This window comes from Battus philenor, unplaced genomic scaffold (genome assembly GCF_028537555.1).
Source record: "Battus philenor isolate CCGP_79_NKW_IND1 unplaced genomic scaffold, ilBatPhil1.0.hap1 SCAF_20, whole genome shotgun sequence".
In the NCBI taxonomy this organism is placed as follows: Eukaryota; Metazoa; Arthropoda; class Insecta; order Lepidoptera; family Papilionidae; genus Battus; species Battus philenor.
In genome coordinates this window covers 8609930-8635529 of record NW_027181683.1, presented here as the reverse complement: position 1 = coordinate 8635529, position 25600 = coordinate 8609930, and the positions used below count along the sequence as shown (strand labels likewise).

At 32.5% G+C, this 25600-nt stretch overlaps 1 protein-coding gene across 1 annotated transcript; it reads right to left on the bottom strand.

The window, feature by feature from the left end:
* Positions 1 to 3510: 3510 nt before the first annotated feature.
* exex (extra-extra) lies at positions 3511 to 24215 on the bottom strand. Its single transcript, XM_068765975.1, has 4 exons — positions 23684 to 24215; positions 23044 to 23265; positions 5020 to 5177; positions 3511 to 3870 (listed from the first exon to the last, which is right to left on the bottom strand). Exons 1-4 carry the CDS (start codon positions 24213 to 24215, stop codon positions 3511 to 3513), a joined length of 1272 nt encoding a protein of 423 aa, XP_068622076.1.
* Between the last annotated feature and the right edge of the window lie 1385 nt (positions 24216 to 25600).

Sequence of the window (25600 nt, the reverse complement as noted above, 5' to 3'; positions counted from 1 at the left end):
AATTATGATTGCAATATTAAGAGTTAAAATGTTTCACAGTGATGTATTAAAAACATAATATGATTATTGACAAAGTTTTTTTTCATTTGTACAGTTTTAAACTAACATAATCCATAACGACACTCTGTTCTAGGGGGTCGTCTTAATAAGTATCGTCATGGCGCCAATTTTTGTCGACAAGTGATACTTGAAGGAGAGAGATAACGGAACTTAGAATTCTTGTTACCATAGTTCAAAGGAGTTTCAATTTTCTAAAAAATAGGACATTGTTATGGTATGGAGTATATTCATTAATATTAGGGTAACCGGAATGTAATGTCTTTTCTGTCGACATATTTTACAGAAAAATCAATTGATTTTTACCGCTCCGGCATTGAAAATTTGGATACTGGACGGCAGAAGGTTGTTGATAACGAAGGTGAATACATTGTTAATTAGAAATAAAAACTTGCTAAAAATGTAGTCGGGTGAATTCAACTTAAGAAAGGCACATTAATTTCCGATCCCCCTAATATATTATAAGTGATATAAAATTTAAATCTGCTTTTAGAATCTTGGGCGAAATAACTTCTGCTGCACACAGATTTCCTGTAGGACCGGTTTAAAGCGGCCTCCAGTCTCTTTCGATAGCCTTCTCAAGGCCACAATGATAACATCCTGCGACTTCCTGCGACAACTGTTCAATATTTCGCCACCCAACCAGACGCCACGAATGATTACTTATTGTCGTATGTTGTGCGTAGATTCTTATTTTCTCCGATTGCGTTCAGTTTTATCGTTATTTTTTTATTTTATTTTTTTAAGTTTTTTTTTCATAATTGTTGTTAAACCAGAAATTTTTTTTTTAAAATACATAATCTTGAGCTGGTTACAAGACAGGGCAGTTTGTTTCCACCACTAAAGAAAAAAACATATGGAAAGACTTTTCACTCAAAGAAAAAAATATTTAATATTAGAGGGAAAGTGGCCTAAAGAGATTATCAAGTACTTTATTTCTTAAAATTTGATTATAAAATAAAATGTTTAGAATCTCAATACCTATATATAAAATTTGACATTTGAGGTTACATTCGTACCTAGATCTACGAAGCATATATAGCAAAGAAGGTAACATTATATTATAGAGATATAGAGTTTAATCCGGTTTTTTTAATAACAAATTAAAAAATAAGCTGAAACTGTAGTACTTTCCTGACAGACAGGACTCTTGTTCACATTCAAACGTCGTGCCATCATGAGACCGAAACGTGCTCGAGTTTTCAGACGACGCGAAGACCACGACAGGCATCGTACAGAACATTTCACAGGCGTTCCAGAAACAATCGACTCCGACGAAATCGAGGTCAGATCTTATAGTACACGGGTCGCCAACCACCGATCATTTCAGTCCAAAATTTTTTTCGCCACTTTCCCAGTGTTAATGCTCTCCGGATTGGTAGCAATATAAGCAACTTATAATTTCAACTTAGAATATTTTTTGCTAGATGACGATGTCTAATGTCCTCACTCTTAGAATATTCTCTATGAGGTGAATCCCATGACCGAGTTTTGGGGTCATTGCAAAACTGTTAAGAGATTAAAATGACAATGTATGAGATTATTTTTGCTGTGATAGCTTCATAAAAGTATAGTTCGTAGTGAAATTATAAAAATAAATTCAATATACAAACTTAATGTTTCTTATTTAATATATTTTAGGTAAGGTTTTTTTCTGTAATTATACTCTCAGATAATCGAAGAATCTTATCCGCTTTGCCTCAAAGCATTTCTTTCAAAAAAACCTAACTTTACTATCTTTTCATTTATTGGCTCAATATAAGACATATTTTGATAAAAACTTCAAAACATACTTACCTCTTTACAGAACATATATTCTTAAAGATCTATAACGGAAATGAAATAATGTAACCCAAATATGATCAAAAATCAAATTAAAATATAAAATAAAATTATGGCATTACTACATTAGGACGTTGTGAATTGTAATATTTAAACTGTCATGGACTTGGCGAAGAGGTCACGCTTCATGTTACCGCGACTTGTAACGCCAATTGTATATAGGGAATCCGAAAAAAAGGTTATCCGTTTTATCTGGATTATTTACCATGTCCGGGCCTCTCTTACAGTGATGAAAATCAGGAAATGAAACAAAAAGTCATAATTTTCAACGTAGCAACTATATTTTCATTAATTTGCACATAATTAATTTACTACTAGAATTAAGTGAAGTTATTAACTAATATGATACAAATACTTCACATACATTTATCATAGATTAGTATACTTAGTCCCTTATTTAAATAGGTTCTAATACTATGTCAAATTTAAATTTCACTTTACTACAATATACAAGGACATTCCAGGCTCTAGCTGTTAAAAATAAACGAACTGAATTGACTCGCAAATCAATAATGGAGATAATTAAATCTTTTATACTGTTTATTAGAAATAGGTTTAACAATCTTTTATATTTGCTTGTTACCGAATCCACGGATGATAGTAACAATATTGTCATAATATAATGTTTCTTACATAGGCATGCAAATTAATTGTTAATATTATTTGCATATTAAAATAGCATTTAGCGATCAAAATCGCAGCCTGTGACATTTGTTACATATGTAATTTAACGCATTAAGAGTTTCAAGTTTATCTCTACTGTTGTATGTCATTATAATTATAGTTATATATAAAATATGATTCATATTCAATTATCATTTCCAATTTGAATTGCGATTATTGCATTTAATTTCGCTAAAACCTGGTAGACTTTAGTGACATATGACATTTAGCTGTCAATTTATATCGAGGTAGTATTTTTTTTAAATTTAAACAATTCTTTTATAATACATACATCATTACATGTTATAAACCATACAATTAATACTCTCTTATGTTTTTAGCCACAGTAATTTTAAAAGGTGGGTTTAAAATAATCAATTATAGATAATACTGATATTAAAGATGTCATTTGATTATAGGAACAATCTTAAACATAAATAAAATTTTAAACAAAATTTACCATTATATTAAAAAAAAAAATTACATTTTTAATGACATTGGCCGAAATTACTATATGTTTTCGCCTCTAAGTTTGAAAACTGTCAAAATAATTATATCTATAATAGCTACTTATCTAATCCGTCAATCCATTGTTGTATTATAATGTATCAGGCCTATTATTTTATTGCAATAATATATTAAATAAAAAAATAATGACTAGATGACGTGTCCACGTCTTTCAAAACTTATTTCAATAAATTAGGAGACTATGTTATATTTTACATTTTAATTATTTATTTTATGGCTTAACTGAAATTTATAACAATATGTTTCAATTTTGTACAGTACATACACTACGTGTATTTTACTGGGTAGTAAATTTTTACTCTAATGCTTTATCTTGTAATGAATAATGCCTTTATACCAAAATGATATAACAATATTTTTGTAATATTTGCTCATAATGCTTTTACAAATATTAAATAACAAATAAAAATACTCTTAGTTTCATACCACGTACGGCCTGAACATATCCATCCCTGGTCTACCGGCATCTTGGTTTATTACAACCAATCCCCGTCTATTGTTTTCTAAATTTGAATTAAAACTTGCCGCCGCCATAGCTCTCTCTCGTTCTAGCGCAATGATTCTGTCCCTATCGAGCATTGGCTGGGGCTTGACAGCTGTCAAATCTGCCGCAATTTGTTGCTGAGGTTGTTTCTCCGGTTCCGATTGTGCAGGAAGATCTTTCTGTTTGTTTTTTTCATCAGCTTGATGGTTAACATGCGTTTCCTTCGTTTTAGTATCCTGTTGAGCTTTTTTTGAACGTTTCCACTTCATTCTTCTATTTTGAAACCATATTTTTACCTATGAACAGAAGAAAATTTAGTTTTAAAAAAAAATTTCAGATGTTATTCAATGTCCATTCTAAATTTTTATTTAACTTTCCTAATTTACAACTTTTTAATTATATTAAACAAACCTTCAACGCGTAAAATTTCTCCGCAAAAACATACTTAACAAATATTTTGAATTTATTGCTTACATTTTATGGCAATTTAATATTTTTTATTTATAGTTATTTAAATACATATATATTTATAGTACTTTTTGTTAGATATTTACGTTATAATCGAATAGAAAATAAACGGCAATATTTATAAGATATAAGACATTTTTCGGGAAACAGATTACATTTACATATTTCCTGCAACCGTCGTGATTCCCCTTTTCAGTGTAAACCAAACCACTTGGAAGATTACAACACATGAGCGTAATGTATCAAAATGTAAAAACTCGACGTGGGTGCGAAGAGATTAATCTTTAAACCCATATAAAACGCCCCACGCAATAAACTTTATGGGTAACGTTTACCTCCCCCATAATCTTGTTGGGACATTTGTAAGCTCAAATCCGAGCATCGCTCAGCTTGACAGCGCTTTTGGGTATGTGGCTTTTCGGTATGGCCAGTGCCAAATTCTGTTATATATATTTTTTTAAAACCATTTTACATAAATAAATAAAAAGGAATTATCTGAAGAATGTATAGTTTCTTTAAATATTATAGTGTGTGAATTATAGATAAAATAAGAAAAATTTTATATTTCTTCGACTTTTTCGACAACAATGACGAGTTTTATTAAAACTGTATTGGTGTTTGCCGTTATTAGTTTGTTTTGTTAGGGGTTTCCGAATTAAAGTTTTATTTCAATTTTATTCCACATCCTTCTTTAACGTCATGTCAGTCGATGGACGCCCACTGCAAGACATATGCTTCTCCCAATACTCGAAAAGATATCCGGTCTTTTGGCAATCTTGACTATTTCGTCTGTTCATCTAATGAAGAGGTCTACCCACGCCGCCTCTACCGACTTGCGGTTACCACTCAAGAACCTTTCGGCCACAACGGTCGACGGTTGTGCAAGTGATGTTCCCCGCTCATAGAGGACCTAGATTCTTTTGCGGATCTTCCCATTTTCATAACTTCAATTATCTAAAAAATTGTCATATATTTACCTGCGTTTCTGTCAACATAAGACTAGTGGCAACTTCAAATCTCTTGGGCCTCGAGAGATACTTGTTCATGCGGAATTGTTTTTCCAATTCTAAAAGCTGTTGGGATGTAAAAGCTGTACGGGGCCGACGGGTTTTTCCCAGAAGAGCATGCGGTGCGCCTGAAAAAGAAAATATTGTTAAACATAATGTCCCATGACGCATAGATTATAAAAAGATCTACAAATTTAGGTTTACATAAAATAACTAAAAACAATTATAATTTATTTCGGAAATTAAAATTGACTGTCTATCAAGGAGATTAAATCCAAAATTAAGAGATAAGTAGGTAGGTAGAGGTAAGGTAGGTAGTAGTAGGCTGTGTGCCTAGCGGATTGGCAAGTTAAAGCGGAATTTAGCCAAATTGCGCGCAGAACAGATGGCAGACAGAGCTTTGAGGTTTTGGACTTGAGGCTACGGACCGACAATCACAGTGTGGGACGTCCGCCCACAAAGTGGATTGACGACCTAGCTAAAGTCGTTAAAAGAGGCCTATGTCCAGCTGCAGATGTCCGTCCTATTGCTAAAATGATATTGAATTTATTTTGAGAGTTCTAAATTATAAAATATCAATACTTTAATTCATTTATAAATAAATACGTCAACATTTATGTAAGAAATTAATTAAATCATTTTTGTTAATTATCAATATAGATATATTGATAGCAGGATAAATTTCATTACAGTCGACAAATAGGGGAAAGTGAAATTACGAATCTAATTTATCGTAAATACAAAACGTACCGCCACAATGCTAAGCCTATAAAAATGATAATTATCAATTAGCCTAACAGGATTGGCTCCAACGCGACATTTGGTTATGTTTGCACAAACCGATAAATGCGCGCCTAAATCCACGCATCTGTCAACTTTCGGCGGGAACCTGTCACTGTGTTGCGACACAAGAGGTTGCTTTTAGCAAATCGTTTGTTCGCAGCTTAAGTGTAAAAATATTATTGAATAACATTTTTTCTCTACTAGACGTTCGTGTATTTTATCAGCATTTGTTGTTTCATTTTATAATAAAAATAATATTGTTTTAATTATAAAATAAAAAAATGAAATATTTAAAAATTTTTGTTTTAATTTATAAAATTTAGAGCACTGTTAAAGATTTTTAAGTAAAATTATTATCATTTGAAATTAGCAATTTTTCCTGGGAAACTGTGTACGGTATAATAATAGACTTTCATAAATTATTTTGTAATAAGTTTAAAAAGTTCATAAAAAACAAACTTGTTAAAAAAAATTATAACGAGAGGGATTTTTAAATCAGTCTATATTAAAGGTTCTTGTTGTTTTGTATATGCTTATGACTTATAGGAGTCTTCAACCTGATTCTAGTTTCTATCTAATTGAGGTCTTCTGATATACTTATACATAAGATCGTTTTGATAATAATATGAATAAATGAATAACAATGTTCTGTTACTTTCAAGTCCTTATTGACGAAAATTGAATTAATGACATTAAGAAAATTAATTTGAGATGGGTTTCGAATATTGATAATATTTTATGTTCATTTGCTTTGTGGAAGAATGCAAAGGATCGCTTTTGCAGTGTTTAATAATGCACAGAGTTTATTCCCGGCTTAAGTTTAAACATTCAAAAAATATTTAAAAGTACATTAACGAGGCAACGCGTTCATGTAAATAAGGGATCGTGCTTAAGAGCTCAAATTCAAAATCAATAAATAAAGATTGTCATGTTGACCGTACGTGACTTTTCTTTAAACTCCTAATGGCTGTTCTAAAATGTTTGTAAATTGTTATACGTATAATTTTTAATACGACACGGTAATTTACAATGAATTATTTGTAGCTATTATGTTACAACATATTAATGATATTAGTTTTACTTAACCAAATATTTATTATAGCTTTATATGCCTTAAATATTTTTCAATGTAACATTTCGGTTTAACGGTCAACACGGTCCATATTTAAAAACGTGATTCCTTACAGACATAGAGCGCGATTTGTTATAAAAGTTAAAACTTTAAAGGAGTGATTGTATTTGTCATCTAAAATTTTTTAAATTTATTTGTCTCTGTATAAATCTATGATCACTCTGAAATATGTTACATTCATTGATTTTTTTTTGTTAGAATGCGGCTGGCCAGTAACTTCAAGCAGTATACGGTCTGCATGGAGAGATAGTAGCCAATAATTAATTTTAATATGTAGTGATTCTAATTTTGAAATTGCTTTTTCTTACTATAATATCGTAAAATCGTTATTTATTTTTAAAACCAATAATTTTTAACTACTGTGAAACATAAATTTTTCTTACGAATAGGCTTTGCTAAGCATTTTCGAGAAGTCAAGACACATATAGCGGATATAACGTAAATTTAAATATTTATACATAGACTACTGCCAGGTTTGAAATGCCGCTTCTATCAAGGAGAACGTTTGTACTAAACATTAGTTGGCAGCGAGTGAGCTATATATTCACTTCTTTAAAGCATCTGTGCCTGTAACTAATCAGCCTGTAGAATTATTTTATATTTTTTCTTTTTAAATATATGTAATAAATCCTTTATTTTTTTTTTGTTCTAGTATGTAGCAGTAATTAATACATTTATAGAGAAAAACCGATCTAACGTATTTCAGTGGTGAATTATGCCAATGGTTGCCAAAAAGGGCATAAAAGTCGCTGATAAATCAATCCAGCCATAAAGGAGCCCTAACGTCCTCAGATTAAAGTCTGCGTAATCGCGAACTTGTATTTCGACGGCAAACGACGTAAATCTTACCGCTTGCTGCATTGTAACGCAAACGTTGCTCTACTTTCACATTGTTTTGTATTTATTTAAACACTTGTTATATAAAGTTTTATACAATATTATTATTATGTAGTTACATATAAATATAAATAATTTAGACTTAAATTTAAAAACAAATTTTGCTAACTAACAAACAAACAAACAAAGTTTACATATAAAACTGTACTTTTTTTTGGTGAACTATTAAGTTTACTTAACTATTAATAACAGTGTCAAATTCACAAATAAAATGAAGTGTCACGTTACAATATTACTGTTACATATACTAATATGTAGTGTTTTTTCTAGCATCTAATCAAAAATTATAAATAATGATTATTAATTTAAATTAAAAACTAACATTAAGCTGCTTGGATATGTTTCTTATTATTTTATTGTTTTTCTATACTACGGTTGTATAAGAAATTGCCTTTAGTGTTAAGACTATTCCAGTGATAAGACCATTGTGTTTTTATGCTTTTATAACTATATTTTTCTGTTAGTCTTGTATACAATACAGACTATTAAATTAAATAATTACTTTATTGGAGGTAAGGTTTGCGTTTATGAATTTTGTTTTACATATTTTTTTAACATACGAGTAGCTACTTATAAAAAAAATTTAAAAAATTGCAAGTGCTGCATATTCTTTTTAGTCTTATTATCAATAAAAACTTTAGAATATATTGACAATTGAATCTTATGATTATACATATTATTTACAAACGTTTACTTTTTGAGTGAATAGAAAAAGGATTTTTTAAGTTCGTCGGAAGACGCTGAATGCAAACTATTTCTTAACGGAATATTATGATTATTTATAATTATATACGTAGCGACATACATAGCAAAATTAAAAAGAAAAAGCCACCGGGCATTATTTTGTTTAATTTTGTTTTGCAATCAAAATATAGCATACAATGAATATCGTGTACGATTCTTCATTTTTCTTTTTCTAACTTAAAATAAAGTGTTTGATTTAATTTCAAATCGTCATGTATTTTGTAAAATAGGGTCTATATATTATAAATTATGACAGTGACATACAGACAGAACATGAAAAAGTTTTCAAAATATAACAAATCACAAGAAAATTGTAATACGTCCAATCCAATTTATTATATATAAATAAGAATACGAAATATAAGATATTAGCGAAGTAGAGTAACTTGTACGCAAGCCAATCCGAAGTAGAACCTAGCAAGTTGCGCGTATAAGACATTAATATCTAAAGACGCCACCCGTATTGGATGCCGAGAGTTTCGGGATCATTTGTCTAATGTATATACATATTTATTGATCACTGTTCTTCTAGAACTTCCTAATTCTTCTAATTAAGTGATAACTCATTAGAAGTATTCGATCACATTATTAATTAATAATTTGTTATTATCTAAATTTAATTCAGAATGAAATGTAATGAAGAATTATGTTTTAAAAAATATTTAATGATGATATTTAAATAAAGTTAAAAATGTTTTATTATATAAATAGTAGAGTTATTATTGATCAGGATATGTTTCAGGACCGGACTGCATCATTCAGAAAAATACCGCTGGCCCATTGGTTTAATTTATATTATGCTATAATTAATAGAGATAATATTTTGTTGAACATAATTGAGTTGAAGACGTTATGCAAATCTGTCATTAACTTATTTATATTTTAAGATTAACTGTTATGTCTTTGTATATGTTTGTGGTAACTTCACTGACATAGTTTAAAAATTAAAGTAAATCTAATGAAAAAAAAATTATGAAGGAAGTAACGAGATTGAAAAGTAGGACATTATATAACCGTGACAAACCTAGAAAAACATCACGTCAATTAGGAGCACCATATCTCTCATAAACAATCGCACTACGCAGCAGATACAAGAGCCACAAGACCGCCGGCAAGAGAACCCGACATTTTTATTTTATTACGTTGACAACAACATTTACTACATCTATCAATAAGAAACTTTATACAATGAACTTAACCTTTTTTTGACTCGCGAAAGAATCTTTTCTTTATGGGAAATACAAAAGTCATGCCGGGCTTCTGCCGGTTAAAATGCTATGATACCTTTTGTCAAATCTACAGGAAAGCTGTCACTTACTACCGTAGTTCAACAGCGGTGCCCTAGTGTTTCAATATCTTAAGTTAGAGCTGCAGCACTCTTACTGTTATCATAAAGACATGAACAGAATACCTTCGTTTGAAACAGCGAGGCCAGTACATACGTGTGTCTTGGTGAGGGATTCGGAGAAATCTACCACCAAGACCTTGTTCAGAGGCTTGTAGCAAGGCCTGGTGTAACGTTATCCAACTTAACTAAGAAAAGGACTAATATTTAGCAACTTCCGCACATGCAGTGGTAGTCGTGCAACAAAGTGTACCGCCCGCCAACCCGCTGATAAATGCTTATGCGGCAAAGAATGTGAATCATACAACTGCCATCGCCAAATCACTCAACACGTGTTTTACCCCTCCACGAGGCATCTTCAGGAGTTATGTTACACCGATTAGTGTCAATCATAGAGTCCAACTATCCAACTACACATATTACACTATACAAACATACAAACCATTATCCAACTTCATATAAACAAAATTGCGAGACATTTGACATGTCACCACTTTAGTGAATATCCTGTAGATATGTATTACCAATGTAAGAATTATGAATACTTCTTATATTGGTTGTGTATCCGCATATGTATGAGAAGGTATATAGACACTTTTTTTATTATTGCAGATAAAGAGTAAATAAACGAGTTACTATGTACCTTTTCAAACACACGCGGATACACAACCAATTCAAGAAGTACGTCTCTCCTTAGAGAGAACATTCACCAAAATTTCCTAGGACATCTAGGTCTCCGGCTGTGGATAACGACCTTAGTTCTTTCTTTATTCCTCTCCTCACCATACTTCTGCAATATTACTTTTTATACGCAAATACCAGCCACTCCACGACCACTCGATTTGCATCATCGCTATGACAAAGGCTAGCAACATTAGATCTAACTCAAACTATCAAAAACTCACTTTTTGTTTATTTTATTACAAGTATAGATAATAAAAAAAATAGAATTTCTAACTCTAACGTAATGAGTTATGAAGAACACGTAATAGACGAACGTAAAATCTTGACTACGTCCCCGGGAAGCCAGCCATTGTTTGTAAAACGGCTCCGGCCCGCCGTCCGTACGTATATATGTAATAACACATGAAGTGGCCTGTTTATATCTTTAATACAGCTCGCCGGCGGGGGACCGGCAGCGAAATCAAATTACGCTGATTGCAAGTCTTGCGCTCAACGGAGCGTCATAATTTTATTGTCGTGCGTCTGTGTTTGCTCTAATCTAACTAAGTGATACAGTTATTAATAATTACATATAAACAGCAGTTCGCTTATGGCGAATAATATAAATCTTTGTAATTTTTATTGTAAACCTCCTTGCTCATATTGATATTGAATTAAATGCACCAAGAAATGTTCTGAATTTGTTATGAAATGTTAAATACGTATGTTTTAAAAATATGTATTTTATACTAATACTTCATAAACTTTGTAAACAATTAAAATAGATTATGAAATTCATATTTATCATATTTTTACTCTTAAGCAAAACGCGGTCCTTTTTCACACTGTACATAAATATTTAAAACCTTTATCTCTTTATAGAAAGTAAGAATAAATGTCCTGGAAATGGCAATGGACAGGCCACATAGCGCGCAGAAATCGCGGCTATCGTTTCTGCTCTTTCGGTTTAAAAGCTAAGACCACCGATGACCTTCTTACGAGGCAGGCTTGTGTCGTGATGATAATGATGCCAATAAAAACAATGGTTTCAGAAATAATAAATAATGATAATATAATAAGAAAATAGCTTTTCAAAATTCGCATTTCTACATATTAATATATATTATTGTTTACTATTTGTCCCTGTGGGCTTCCAGAAGTTATTGGCCTATTATAAAAAATTAATGTAACATATCTGAGTGATCACTTTATACAGGCTGATCGGAAATATGTTTAAAAACTTTAAAGCTTTTTACTAACTAATGAGTTATTCGCCTCTTTATAACTTTTACACAAATCAACCTGTATAAATAGAATATAATTCGAAATCGATATTGTTGCTTTAATAATAATAATTATTAAGCGTTCGACTCCTAAGCGTTTCTGAAAATTAAATAGCGCCATCGCAAATCTACCATAAAATTAGTGAAACCATCCCCTTGGTTGTTAAACTGTAACATGTTGATCGTATGTCGCCTCTTCGATAAAAAAAAATCACCCGTAACAAGAACCATTTTATTTTGGTACGTGCTTACATTGATATTACTGACGTATAAAGCTCATTATAATTCAGACGTATTAAGAAGGGTGGTTTTATTTAATATTTATTGGGGTGATTAGTTTAATGCTCTAAAAGTTGGGGTCGTTTAATTCGGGGCAGGCGCGAAATTTATTTCTGTTTATTGTTCGCTAATTTGTTTGTTTATTAATGCTTACAATTAGACGCAGTACTCACAATTGCTAATGTTTGACACAACTGGTGAAAAAATAACAATTTCATTTATTGTTACACTTTTAAATTTAATATAAATACTTTTTTTTATTAGATATACGAACAGGCTAAATGAAAGTCGTCATTGCTTTTGTGAGTAGATTCAAAGAAATCATACTTTCTTATTATTCTTTTATCCTAATAATTGAAATGTAAATTAAAGCCATAAATATATCTTATATATTATTCATTAATAATTCATATGATTAAATAGATGTTTTTATTAATTTACACTATATTACTGATTGAGAATCAAAAAGTATATAACACGATATATTTGACTTCTCTGATGGTCGAATCACATATGTAGATTCTGTGAGTTTAAGACAAGTGATTGCAGACGGCACTTAGCTGAAACCTGTTCAGTGGAAGCACAGCTTGGCTCCTACATTTTTTTATATTAGCTGAATCGGTCAGCAGGTTTCTGGGGCTGCGGTTTTGAAGAACCAGCAAGCGTAGGATGTCCATCCCCAAGGTCGACAACAATAGCGTTAAACTTATCAAGTCAAGTCAAGATGTCAACATCCAAATGCAGGTCATTTCTAACAAGTCTTTTTGATATATTTGGTAAAAGCTTATTTCCAGCAGTGAACGTAAGCCTCCCTCCTTGATATTATGCAGAAAGGGCACCGAGCTCTTAGATCACCAGGGCGAACACTTCATGGAGTAACTTGGCGCAAGGGCCTTTAGGGAGGTTCGTCTGTAGTGCCTTCAAAAACGCAATCCACGAAATAAATGAAGTATATGTGTTGTAGTAATCGATATAAAATATATTACATATACGAAGTTAGTAATAATATAACGGTGCATGTGTTTAAAGTGTATTTCTAAGGTCCTTACATGATGTACAAAGAAATAAGAAGCGGCGACTAATGGCGTTTGATTAGCTCTTACGTACCGCCCGCTCGTGCCGCGCTCTCTGTCCACGAGTGGGCGTGACTCGACGCATGCGTGCTACTGTTTGCTCACATAACGCAACTAACGAAGATTGGTACAGCTGTAAAAAAACTTTAACCACTAGACGCAGTATTATTTGATGTTTCACTACTTCAGAAGTCATCACAACGACCCAGCTTGCCTTTATACGTCAAAGTTTTCGTATTATTATTTTTCTAACGTATTACGTAATTCGAGATGAATAGCTGTATTAGTATGCTAATTATAGCTATTAATATAGCTATAATATAACATAAAACACTTTAAAATTCAATAATGATGTAAATTTATTCATATAATATTTTGTAAATATAAATAATGATGACTGTGTGTTATAAATTCGCTATTTTATACGAAAACAGTTATTAAAGAATAATGAATATTTTGAAAATCGTGTACCGAATTAAATAATTTTTATGTATATTTCGCAAAAATAAAATAAAATATTTATCTACAATGGTTGTGTAACAGTTTAATGGTTAGTTGTTGGATTTTTTTTTCTGAAATAAGATTTTTTTAATTCGATTTTTTTTATTAATAATACTATTAAGAGGTAATAATAAAAAACAAAACATTTTGATTTTGACTTCTACAAGTTATAAATATTTAAATATTAAAATTAATAATCTTCTACGAAACTTTATAGCTATTAAAATGAACGAAAAGCAAACTACACAGTGTCCTCTTTTTGAAATTTTAAAAATATAGGAGAAACATATACATATATATTTTATCTTCATACTACTCTACCACTAATATAGTGATTTGAGCTGTGTTAGCCTAGTGATAGAGGACTGAGACTTACGATCGTAGGTCGCGTGTTCGAATCCCGGTATATATTTCTCCGGATATTATATAACCACTTTGTGCATTATTTATATAGGATTGCCAATGCTCACAAATATATTTCCAGATGAGGAGCAGCAGTGATCTCTTCGTCCATCACCAAGCGTGGCGAAATTCTCTTAATACATATCTTTGGGCCTTTTACGCTCTAGGTAGCCCTAGGTAGTCTATGGGTTGACGCGATGACGATCACTAAAATGCATTTACTTTTTCAGTAATTTTTATTAATGTCGTTTTTAAATCACTTAGCCTAAACCTCTTACAGTAACTTAAATCGTGGGCCCCTGCGAGCATCAGCTCGAGTTATTATATTAGATATTCCTTCGGATTGAAAGCAGTCATGAAATACTGAACGCTTAAATTATATTCTTAAAAATGTTCCAAACATAAAATATGATAAAAATTCTTTCCTCGTATTGCGTAGCATAACAATTTTTGCGGAATTAGATATTTGTCCCGACTTGTAATGACGGGGTGGTTTCCGCAAGTAAGCGACATTTTACTTAATTATAAATTTTTGAATAACTTTACTCATTTTTACAGTTAACATTAATTAGTAGTATTTTTCACCAGTCGATAGACGTGGCGTAGGCTCCTTGCCTGGCACTACGTTATCCTTTGTCTATGACGTAGTTCAGGTCGCAGATGAGGACAGCGCAAGACGTGGTCATCCTGGCGACCTTTGGGGAAAAACTTTGCCTAGAAGTAGGCTTCTATCGAGCGAAAGAAGAAAAAGAATATTTTTCTGGTTAATAATTCCTATCCAAACAAGGCAAATTGTAAATTAATAATAATAATTCGAAGTACCTTCTGAGGAGTATATAAGTTCATAAAATTTTGCTACAGTCCGAACATAATGACTGCTCGTTGGCCAGCGCTGAATAAATAGATTCCTTACTGAAAATCCACTTCAAATTGTCCCTTTTTCGACCACTCAACGCTATGGTTTGTTAGTATTAGAGTGAAGTGTGAAAGTGTCGATAAATTATCTTGAAATATATTTTTTATAAATTTTTAAAAATCGATCTATTTGTAATAAATAAAAAAAATTTCAGATCGCCCGTGTGTTACATAACTTTTTCTTTCCACTTTTGTTTTCATATTATACAATCACCAATTATATTAATTATAACGCTAAACTTTAAGTATTAAAATAACATATAATAAATTTTATGATGACGATCTTTCATTTTTAAACCGATTAAACCTGTATAATTTAGAAAATAAATAGATATTCCCAAAGATTTATTACATTATAATATTAAAACATAGGTAAATAATCCTTTAGAAATTAAAAACACAGTATAAGTAATAAATGTCATAGACATACGAAACCTGTCGTTTAATAGGTCTCGTTAAAAAGTTTTAAAACTATAATTTTCTCATCTTTCTTCATTAATCGGCCAAATATTTAAAAAAAAAACCACATCAAATGATGACGATGATGCGGACCTTCTTCCAGATGGCAGGATTGAACCTGACAAGGTTTACTTTCATATCTTACGGTTCTTAATTATTCTGGATGTCCCTGGAGTTTTTTTTCTTTTCATTGTTTTCAAACAGTGACAATTTTTTCACGAAGGTTTGTTATAACCAAATCCAGTATGGATATATGTTTACTCATCCATTTTCCCTAGAATGAACCCCTGTTCATTATCATCATTATCATTATTATTTTAGCCAATATAAGTAAGGTTCTATTGGCTGCACCTAGCCTCCTTCAAGCATGACCAAGATGTCCGGACTTACGCTGCCCGCATCGAGCGAGTTCCCGCGACCTTGAGTGCGTCGTCAGTTCACCTAGTCCACGTAATCACCACCTCATGGTCACCACCAGACTAGACTCAACCTTCAGGACCTAACTGCCGTCGAGATCCCGAGCGATGTACCTCTACCACTGCCATTTTAGAAGAACAATTCGTTGGACCAAGCCAGTGAATTTGGTTTCTCTGCAAATTTTGTCATTTCTGATTCGATCTTGCAGCGAAGTTTCAAGTATAGCTCCCTGGGTGAGCCTTTTCATAAGGTTCATCGTAAACGACCACGTCTTAGAACCATAAGTCATTATCAGCAACACACATTGGTAAAATATTTTCGTTTTCAGACAGAGTAGTATTCCTTTTATCTTTTGTTTATTTAAAAAGTGTTTTATTAAAGTTTATTCATAGTGCGATCGTAAAAAAAACTGTCCATAACTATTATGATATATATGCTCATAATATCTAAATGATCCAAAAAAAAAAAATGTTTCATAAAAATTGTAACATCGATAATATCGCGGAATATATCGTCGCATCCCTACTACGTGGATTTAATTTGTCAAGGGCCGCACAGACCCTTTGTTTGTGCGAACAAATTGCTGCCTGATAATTGGCTTATGGCCCCCCAGGAGCAGTATACGACTGGCGACACACTGTGCGTCTGTAAAATGCTAATGTATATGATTTCTTATTAAACTTCTATTTGACTGCAATTATATAAAATTAACTTAATTATTAATTAACATCATATTATCTGACTGACATAAGTTTAGACATGAAAAATACAAACGCTTTTTATATAAATATTACACCAGAATAAATTTCATATAATACCTTCCTTACTTTCATATAATGCATATATAAAAATACATAGTATCACTGTCTTGAGTTTTCAAGGGTGCTTATTATAAATAATATAAAATGTCACTGTTTCATTGTTATGGAGACGAACTACTGACGCCTATGTAATAAAATCCTTATGCGACATTTAATTATAAACGTAATTTAGTCTAGACTATTATGAATAAAAATACATCCGATTTTTAATTACAATTTGCGTTATTCAATTGCTTATTTATATATTTATCTTGTTAATCCGTATACTTGAAAACCAAAGGAAAACTAAAAAACATTATTTAGTTTGAGAGAGCTACCCACCGATTGCTATACGTGCAAATGTTTTTTTTATTTGTACTGCTTCTCAAGAACTGCTTTAACAAATACTATAAAAAAGAGAGTACGAAAGTTGCCTTTTGTTCGCAAATGATTTAGTTTTAAATCAAACCGCAAGCAACCAGCAAGAGAAGTTAAATAAAATAGCGAAAGAAAAAACAAAAATATTTACAAAGAGAAAAGAAAAATATTAAAAAGTATAACATAATCACATTGATTGCTAATCAAAAAATTAAATTCTAAAAAGAATCAAAACAATAATTAATTTTAAAATGATGTATTCCTAATTTAATGAGGAGATCTGCAGAAGAACCAAGGTCATCGATGTAGTCCAAAGAATTGCACGTTTGAACTGGCAGTGAGCGGGGTACATGGCTCATGCAACCGATGACCGTGGTCGAAATGTTTTCGAATGGCGAGCACGAGCTGGTAGACGTGGCCTGGGTAAGCCCCCATCAGGTAGACCGAGGACTTAGTCAATTTGTGCAAGACCGGTTCCTCATACTATATCATCACTGCGGTATTTTATATTTCGGAAATCATTGATTTTGGATACAGTATACTTTTACATCTAAAACCAACCTTTTTATTACAGGTGTAATAATTTTATTTTTGTTGACATCGATGAAGCCATTAAAATAGATAGTATTTTTAATGTCATATGGCATTTTAACTATAGACATCGGTAAATAATTTTATTGCCCACTTTATATGAATGGATCGCGGGGCACTAATTTTTGGCAAATAAATCACGCAAGATTTACCCTCAACACCCCGCTAATAAAAGGCCATCAAACGGGTCCTAACAGCGTTGCTAGCCATATGGAACGGTTGTAATCTTCAAACTGTGCTTTTCTACTTCACGTTCATTTATAACGAGCTTTCGCGTATATATCGTATAATATTATATTAACCTAAAAGGCTAAAGTAGTGTAAGTAGTATTTTGATTTTTATGACCCAAATCATTTACTTAAAATGTAAATGAAATATAAATTACTTTATCCTTAAAAACAATTCCGTGACAACAAGACCGTGAAAATATTAATTAAATTTTTCTTCGTCGTTTCAGTCCAGACGCTCACTGCAGGGCATGGCCATCGACCAAAGATATATCTATGGGAGGATATATCATAATCGTTACGTTTGGCAGGCCGGTTGTCGATAGCAGTGTGGTATTAAAGTACTCAGAGGACGCTGATGCTCATCCTCTGGAAACTTGTTTGGAAATTCTATATAAATAATGCACAAAGTGTTGGTTGTTAGATTGTACTCCGGGAATCAAAACCGCGATCTACGATCGCAAGTGTCAGTCCTTACCGCTAGGCTACCAATGCTCTTATATTCAAAGGTTATAATTTGGATTAATATTCTCAAAGATATATCAAATTATTAATTATAAAATATTTTAATAAATCTCTAGAAACAAGACCTCCTGTGTAACAAACTTAATAAAAATAGTTTTATTTGTAAAATTTAAAACATTTCACGTTACGGCGTTTTTAATCTGTAAATCACTACATTTTGTTATGTATATAAGATTCGCAAACCGACCTGTGAGCGAAGAAGCTGTAACAGTCACCCCTTCTTCAAGGCTGACAATGTCAACATCTAACAAAACCAGAGAATTATTATTAAATACATTAAAAAAAACTTTGATATCAATCTATATTATATTATTATTTATGATAACAAATGTTATCATAAATTTAAGTCGATTGAAAGAGTGATTCTAAGAATATCAGATAGTATCTCTGTTTATCCGATCTAACAAGAGATTTCGTAAGAACTTATTGAGGTACATTCTCAAAAGATAGTCATTTATCTTGAGAGGCTTTTTGGAGAGCCGTCTTTGGGTTTTTCCTAACTCTGTAGCTACTATTAATTTTCGTTTATGTCGCAAAACTTGAAAATATCATCATTATATATACATATAGAATATATGCATGTACAATGAAGACGTGAATAGTGATAGCATGCATTAATCGAAAAAATAAAAGTTTGGTTAACCTCAAATATAGAAATATTGTTAGAGAATGTGTTTCATTTCAATCTATTTCATTAATGTTGGATTTTTAATATTTATCTATTGCGCACTTCATGAGAATAATGTGAGAAGAGCTCGGTTTGATTGTAGCTACAATGAAGTTGAGCTCCGTCACAATCGCAACTTTCAATTTAATATACATGGCTACTTGTACTCTATTATCACTTTACAATCTTCTTTTTACAAATTCTTGTTTATTAAATTTCTTAAATTTATTAAAGACAATACACGGAGGTTCTTGTAATACCGAACAAAATTATTAACAAGCTATTCATTTTATGAGGGAATGACATTATTTCTATATTACTTATATTAGATTTAAAAACTCTTAAACACTTACACCGTAGATATATGAACTAAAAACCGTCATAATTTTTTTCTAGAAACTTCTCTAAACGAGTGTCTCTCATATCATAGATTGCACGGACAGCTCTTTTGTAGCTCTTTTGTAGCACAAGACTTGTGTATATGTAGGGACATAACATATACGAAATACGCGTGTCATTCATTAATGAAAAAATTCGTATGAATGTAAGCTCAATAAAGTTTCAGTTTCACTTCTCCCTTGACCACTCTATTTCTATCAATAATTGTGAACAGTAATCACCATCATTATCACTCCAGCCTAAAGACGTTCACTGCTGGATATGGCAGTGACAATGGGATCGGTAAGTTAAAAGGAATACTATTGTTGTCTGTAAGAGATTGCTTCGTGCGATAAGACCGCCCATTGGACTTTTTGGCTTATTATTACAAAAGTATAATATAATGAAAGTTTAAACGTATCCTAGAGTGTGTACACTCTAGGATACGTTTAAATAAAAAGAATATCAAATAAAATAAATAAAATAGTAAGCGGCATGCAACACGACCTGAATAAGGTCATCTGGATTGCTTTTGGGCGGACTCCTACGCAGTGTTTGCTGTTCCGTGATCTCCACTCCAAAACCTTATGACTCCAGCGACCATCTGTTCTGCACAATATGTGGACCACTGCCACGTCAAACTAACGTTATTTTCAAGTATTATTTTGTAAAAAGCATAATCATTGCTACTTTCCATTTCGTTTTACGTTAACTTATCTAAGTTCATTCACGTTTTATTCTGATAAACATATTTTGCGAGTTGCTGACGTTATCTCGTTACGAGAATTTAATATCTCAAAGAATACGGACGCGGTCGATTTTAAACGCATGATTGATGAGTGTATGATGCGATAAAATACAATACTTTATTATCAATTCATAAATTCACTCCTCTCGTGTGATTTTGAAATTATCTTGTTTTTTCTTCTTATTTTATCTGAACTGAGGCTTAATGGAACGGTTTCAATATATCGTAATATATCTACTTGTTCATATATTCAATAAGAAGAAGAGGAAAATATGTATCTAAAATTGAATTTACACAAAAGTTATCATGATCGTTATTTTAAATTTGTTAAATGTGGGTATACAAGATGATTGGTTTTAGTTGTGAAACCTTTAAAAGGGTCAATGTATAACTGAACTGTGAACAAAAAGCTTTAAGCTTTTACACCTATTTACAATCACCATGTATATAGTGGTCACGTCCTTGTCGATGTCCGAATTCTTTGAATTTATTGGTCAAAAGCTTTTTTCGCATATTTGAAGTCGAATATCAAAAAACATGGCAATAGATGGAGAGTATATACAGAAGATGGAAACTTCGGTTCACAGAAGATTTTTTGTTAAGAAACGCAATTAACCAACACGACATATTTAATGAAACAGCGAAAGAATTTGTCTGAATAGCCTTGGAGAGGAAAAATGGCGATAGACTCTGAGGAAGGGTGGCCCAAGACCAAGATGGTTTTGCTAAAAGAACATGACTCAGAAATGAAAGTAATTAAATCTTGCAGAATATTAGTTGAAGATTTTATAACTTTTGACGTTGCGAAACCCCGGCCAACCCGTCGGCACAACGGCCCCGGCAGCCCCCGGTTGTGTCCCGGCGCGGTTACTAAATGATTTTATTTACCGAAGGGTGCCGTACTGATCATTCGCACATGTCGCTGTTTAGTGTTAATTGATCATCAAATAGAGCAACCTGCAGCCGGAGGGTTGAATCTTTATTGCCTTAAAAAGGGGAACTATTACGTTTTCGGCATTCGCTTTTTTAATCGTACACTTTTAAATATTATTCTTTTTATTTGCCTTAAGACGAAAGGCTATCAATGTGTGGTACTTGGTGCTTCATTGGCAAGCTTAAAGTCGCGCTACAGCTATGAAAAAGGCTATTCAGTGGACTTTTGACGAGTTAGAATTAGAAATGAGGAGATCCGGATACGTATGAAAGAGACCAACAAGACCCGGCGGAGTGGCATGTTGAAATTCAAGGGGGAACGCTACATGACGCGTAGAATAGATGGCCGCTGGACATTAAGGTTTTGGTGTACTAACCACGGACTGACAAGTGCACCGTAGAACTTCTACTAGACATGGTAAACAGAGGAACTGGGTTCTTTGGAAGATACTGGATGTAGACAGCTTTTAAATGGTACTTTTGGAAATCTCTGGAGGAGGCAGGAGCCGGAACACGTCCACAACTGAACGTCTATAGTTCCGGCTGAAATGCTAATGGGGAACCAAAATATGTTTATTAAAAAGTCAAGGTATATGATGGTTAAACATTTGAATGAAACCAGCAATTTCATATAAGCTGTATTTAAGCTGCACTGTACAGTCAGTGAATGCGCGAGAGGATTAACTCTGGATATTTACGAATGCACCCTTCACGCACTGGTTTGTTTGCTGTCCACACATGTCACCTGTTTCCATTTGACACCCCTTTCATCCGCTGAGTTATACTTACGTTTAACTACACTATTATAATATTATTATATTGACACGTTCTGCAATTTTTTCAATGTCACAATTTTCTATTTATAACTTAAAATGATTTTGTGTCGATGTAATTTCTATAGTTGTTGAAGAAGCTTTATTTAATAAGTATATACATCATTTTTACCTATATAATTAAAGAGGTAATATTGAATTTCTAATTAATTTGAATAAAAATAAAGCAGTTATTTTTACGGTTAATCAGATTGTTTTTTTTTGTTTTTATAACAACTACAGACATCTCTTTCTATCTAGATAAAACTGAATCCAGAAATAAGTTTTTAAGCACAAACTTAAGAACGACTCGATCAATTCAGCTGGTTTTTGCAGTATTTTAGTTAATGCACGAGAGGGGTCCTAGTGGGAAAAAAAAAATTAAAAAATTGCTTTGAAAATAAAAAACGAATGTCATATGTGTTTTACCACGCCACAGTGTAAATTTAGGACTATTTTACCCGTTTATAGTTGAAGAATATTTGACGTTAATCAAAACCAAAAATACTATTACCAAAATCGTGTACCATGAAGCATTAAAACGAAAAAGCAATCACATTATTATTGTAATTTTGCAGTTTACGTAGCAGTTATCTTATTTGTATGTAAAATTATTGTTTACTATGAGGACGGTAAGTCAAATAATAAAAGAAATGTTTCTTGAATACGTTTATCTATTTTTTTATTAGACTGCGATAGACCAATAACTTTAGACAATAAAAAGATTGTCGGGACAGCTCGTATTTAACATACTTAAATTTTGTCATCATTGTTTAGTATTAATTTGCAAGATAAGTTCATTATAATTAATACGTCTATGTATATCAGAACAGAGATGCAGTATCTCTATAGCTCACACGCAATCAAAGAAAACATCCTGAATATACCGACATAGCTTAAAACAACAAATTCGAAAGATATGTGACTTTCATCAGTTTAAACTACTTCCGCATCGCCTTATTGAGGTGAGGACTGAATTTCCATATTGAGACCATGACAAGGTCATCAACAAGTTAGTAATCGTCATCATTGAAAACTCACCTCCTAGCTCAGGTATTCGATGGTAGAACATGCCGGTGCGTGCCAGCCACTCAAGCTGCATGTGGTGTAGCACTCGATCGCCGGGATGGTGGAAGGCGGACGGCAAGGGAGCACCCGGAGGCAGAGCTCCAGGCTGCGACAGCTGCGGATAGTTGAACAACGAGGACTGGGCTGCGACTAGCGCAGGGTTTTGGGGCAGGAGACCCGGTTTGGGGATTATACCTGGTGAACAGAAGAAGAAGTCGTTAACATCGTTCGTGTAGTTATCTAAGGTTTTCTTATGTCTCCGTTTTATAACATACCACATCACATTATATAATAGTTATTTTGATTATCTGTATAAATAACCTTCACTATTTACCATAATTAAAATGATGTACCTTTATTTTACGCGTTTATAAAAAACGAAATGTTCTTAGAAAATGACGAACTTAAAAGACGAGAGCAGAATTCAATTGAAAGCAAGTAATGTTTTTCATCCATGGATATAAATCAAATCTTGCGTAATATGTAAGCTAAGTTTTGCATTTATTTGCGCTACTCAAGAGAACTAACTTCAACTCTACATATCATAAATATCTTGCTTGTTATAAGTACATACAATTTTGAAATAAATATATTACGTATTAAAATTACTCACCAGGTCTATAGCTTTCGTATTCTTCAGCTCCGCCCTCAACACCTGGTGAAATAGGCGGACTGTAGCTCTCAGACCTGTTTCCGTCATCAGATCCCGGAGATCCGCTCCGTGGGCTACTTTGTCCTGAACGTGGACTCTCGCTTTCGACTCGGTCGAAACCCTGCTCCAGCCCACGGTTTTGACACCGATCGATTGTGTTTTGTTCTATTTGTGCTTCATAATTTTCGTTTTGATATCTCGCTATGTAATTCTTATTTTGTATGAATGATAAATATTTTTGTTGTGCCATCTTTTCCTGTATCGATGTTTCTGGTTCCATGTGGCGAGAGAGCAGTGCGTCGATGCAGAAAGATTTCTTGCCTTGGTTGATTATTGTTTTGTCTTCGTCCATGTGCTTATAGTACTTCATGTTTTTAGGGCTGTTAGATTGGCTGCGGTCAGGGTTCGAGTCTTGGTCGATTTCAAGGGGTTTCTCTTGCATCTCGTCTGAGTCACGGCGGTACATGGCGTGCGGCAGTATTTGTGACGACATACCGGTTTCGCTTGCGTCCGTTACATTACTATCCTGCAATCAATTTAGGTGATCAATCTTTATATTTATTTGTTTGTTGATGCACTTTTTAGACAATGTAAAAGGGTGAACTTAATGCCATAGGCATTTTTTACAGGCTATAATTATGGCTGTGCAGAGATAAATTAGGTGATATAAGTAAACATCATAAAAGTAAAACAAAGGCAAAGTTCTAGATGTAAAAATAAGTATGATGGAAAAGAATTTGATAAAAATATAATAATAATAACGATATGTATACAATTACATGTACATTTATTGTAATTAAAATTATTTATAAAAATGAAATAATTAACTAATTTTAATTAAGTCCAATATTCCCAATGACTCCGTCAGCTTGTGAAGCAACAGTATTGGAACCTTCACTTTGAAAGCGCAACGATTACTGATCAATCTAAGTCCTTAGTCTTATATCAGTAATTGTTAACGTTTTACTAATACGTGACCAGATTTTGTTTAGTTTTGTACGGGTACAACGAACATGCATAGCACGTGCAAGCTCATTATATTCTAATAAGCATATTATTATTTTAAATAAAGTGTTGTTGTGGTTCTTATAACTTTTTCATATTTCTTCATTTGCTTGTGATAAATTTCACTCATCGTGCAGATTCTATTGTCCTACCAAAACCGCTGTACCGTTCCATAGGTGCGCGGAGCGAGATGAAGGGGAGTATTGGTCGTCACTTTAGTCCGCTGCCGACGCTCGCAGTGGCAGCGTTTATTCTGTTTACTCAGCCCCTCCACCTCGGCACACTTTCCTAAGGCGCTGTACTGCAGTTTGGAAGCACTGTTATACTTGCTTCGACAGATATTTTGGTACAAAAAGAACGATACAGAAAAGTTATCTTAGCCCCTAAGTAAGTACGACACCCAAAATTAAAGCGTTTCTTACTTATCCCAGTTTTTTGGAATAAGTGGTACGCCGTTTCGAGCCAAAACTCTCAAAACTATCCTCCGCCTTAGTTATTGTAAAAAGGTTTAAGTTAAGCGCCTTCAGCGTTCCACTTCCAACCTAAAAAAGGATATATCAACGAGCAAGGATCGTTGAACCGTGTGAAAAAAAATGCGATTTGATTTCTGTGATATTTTGCTTTTTTTAATTTCAAATAATTGTTTTATAAATGTTAACGATTTTCGATATGATTTAATTTTAATTTACGCATCATTAATATATAGTTTTAGATATTGTTTAGTTATAAAAAAATAGGATTGCATCGTACATGAAAATTCTGATTTTTTATTATACTCCACATTTTTAGTATCGGATTTATGTTATTATTATTTCTATAACGTAATTATTATATAACTTTACTCACTCATAATTATATTGCCCATAAACCATG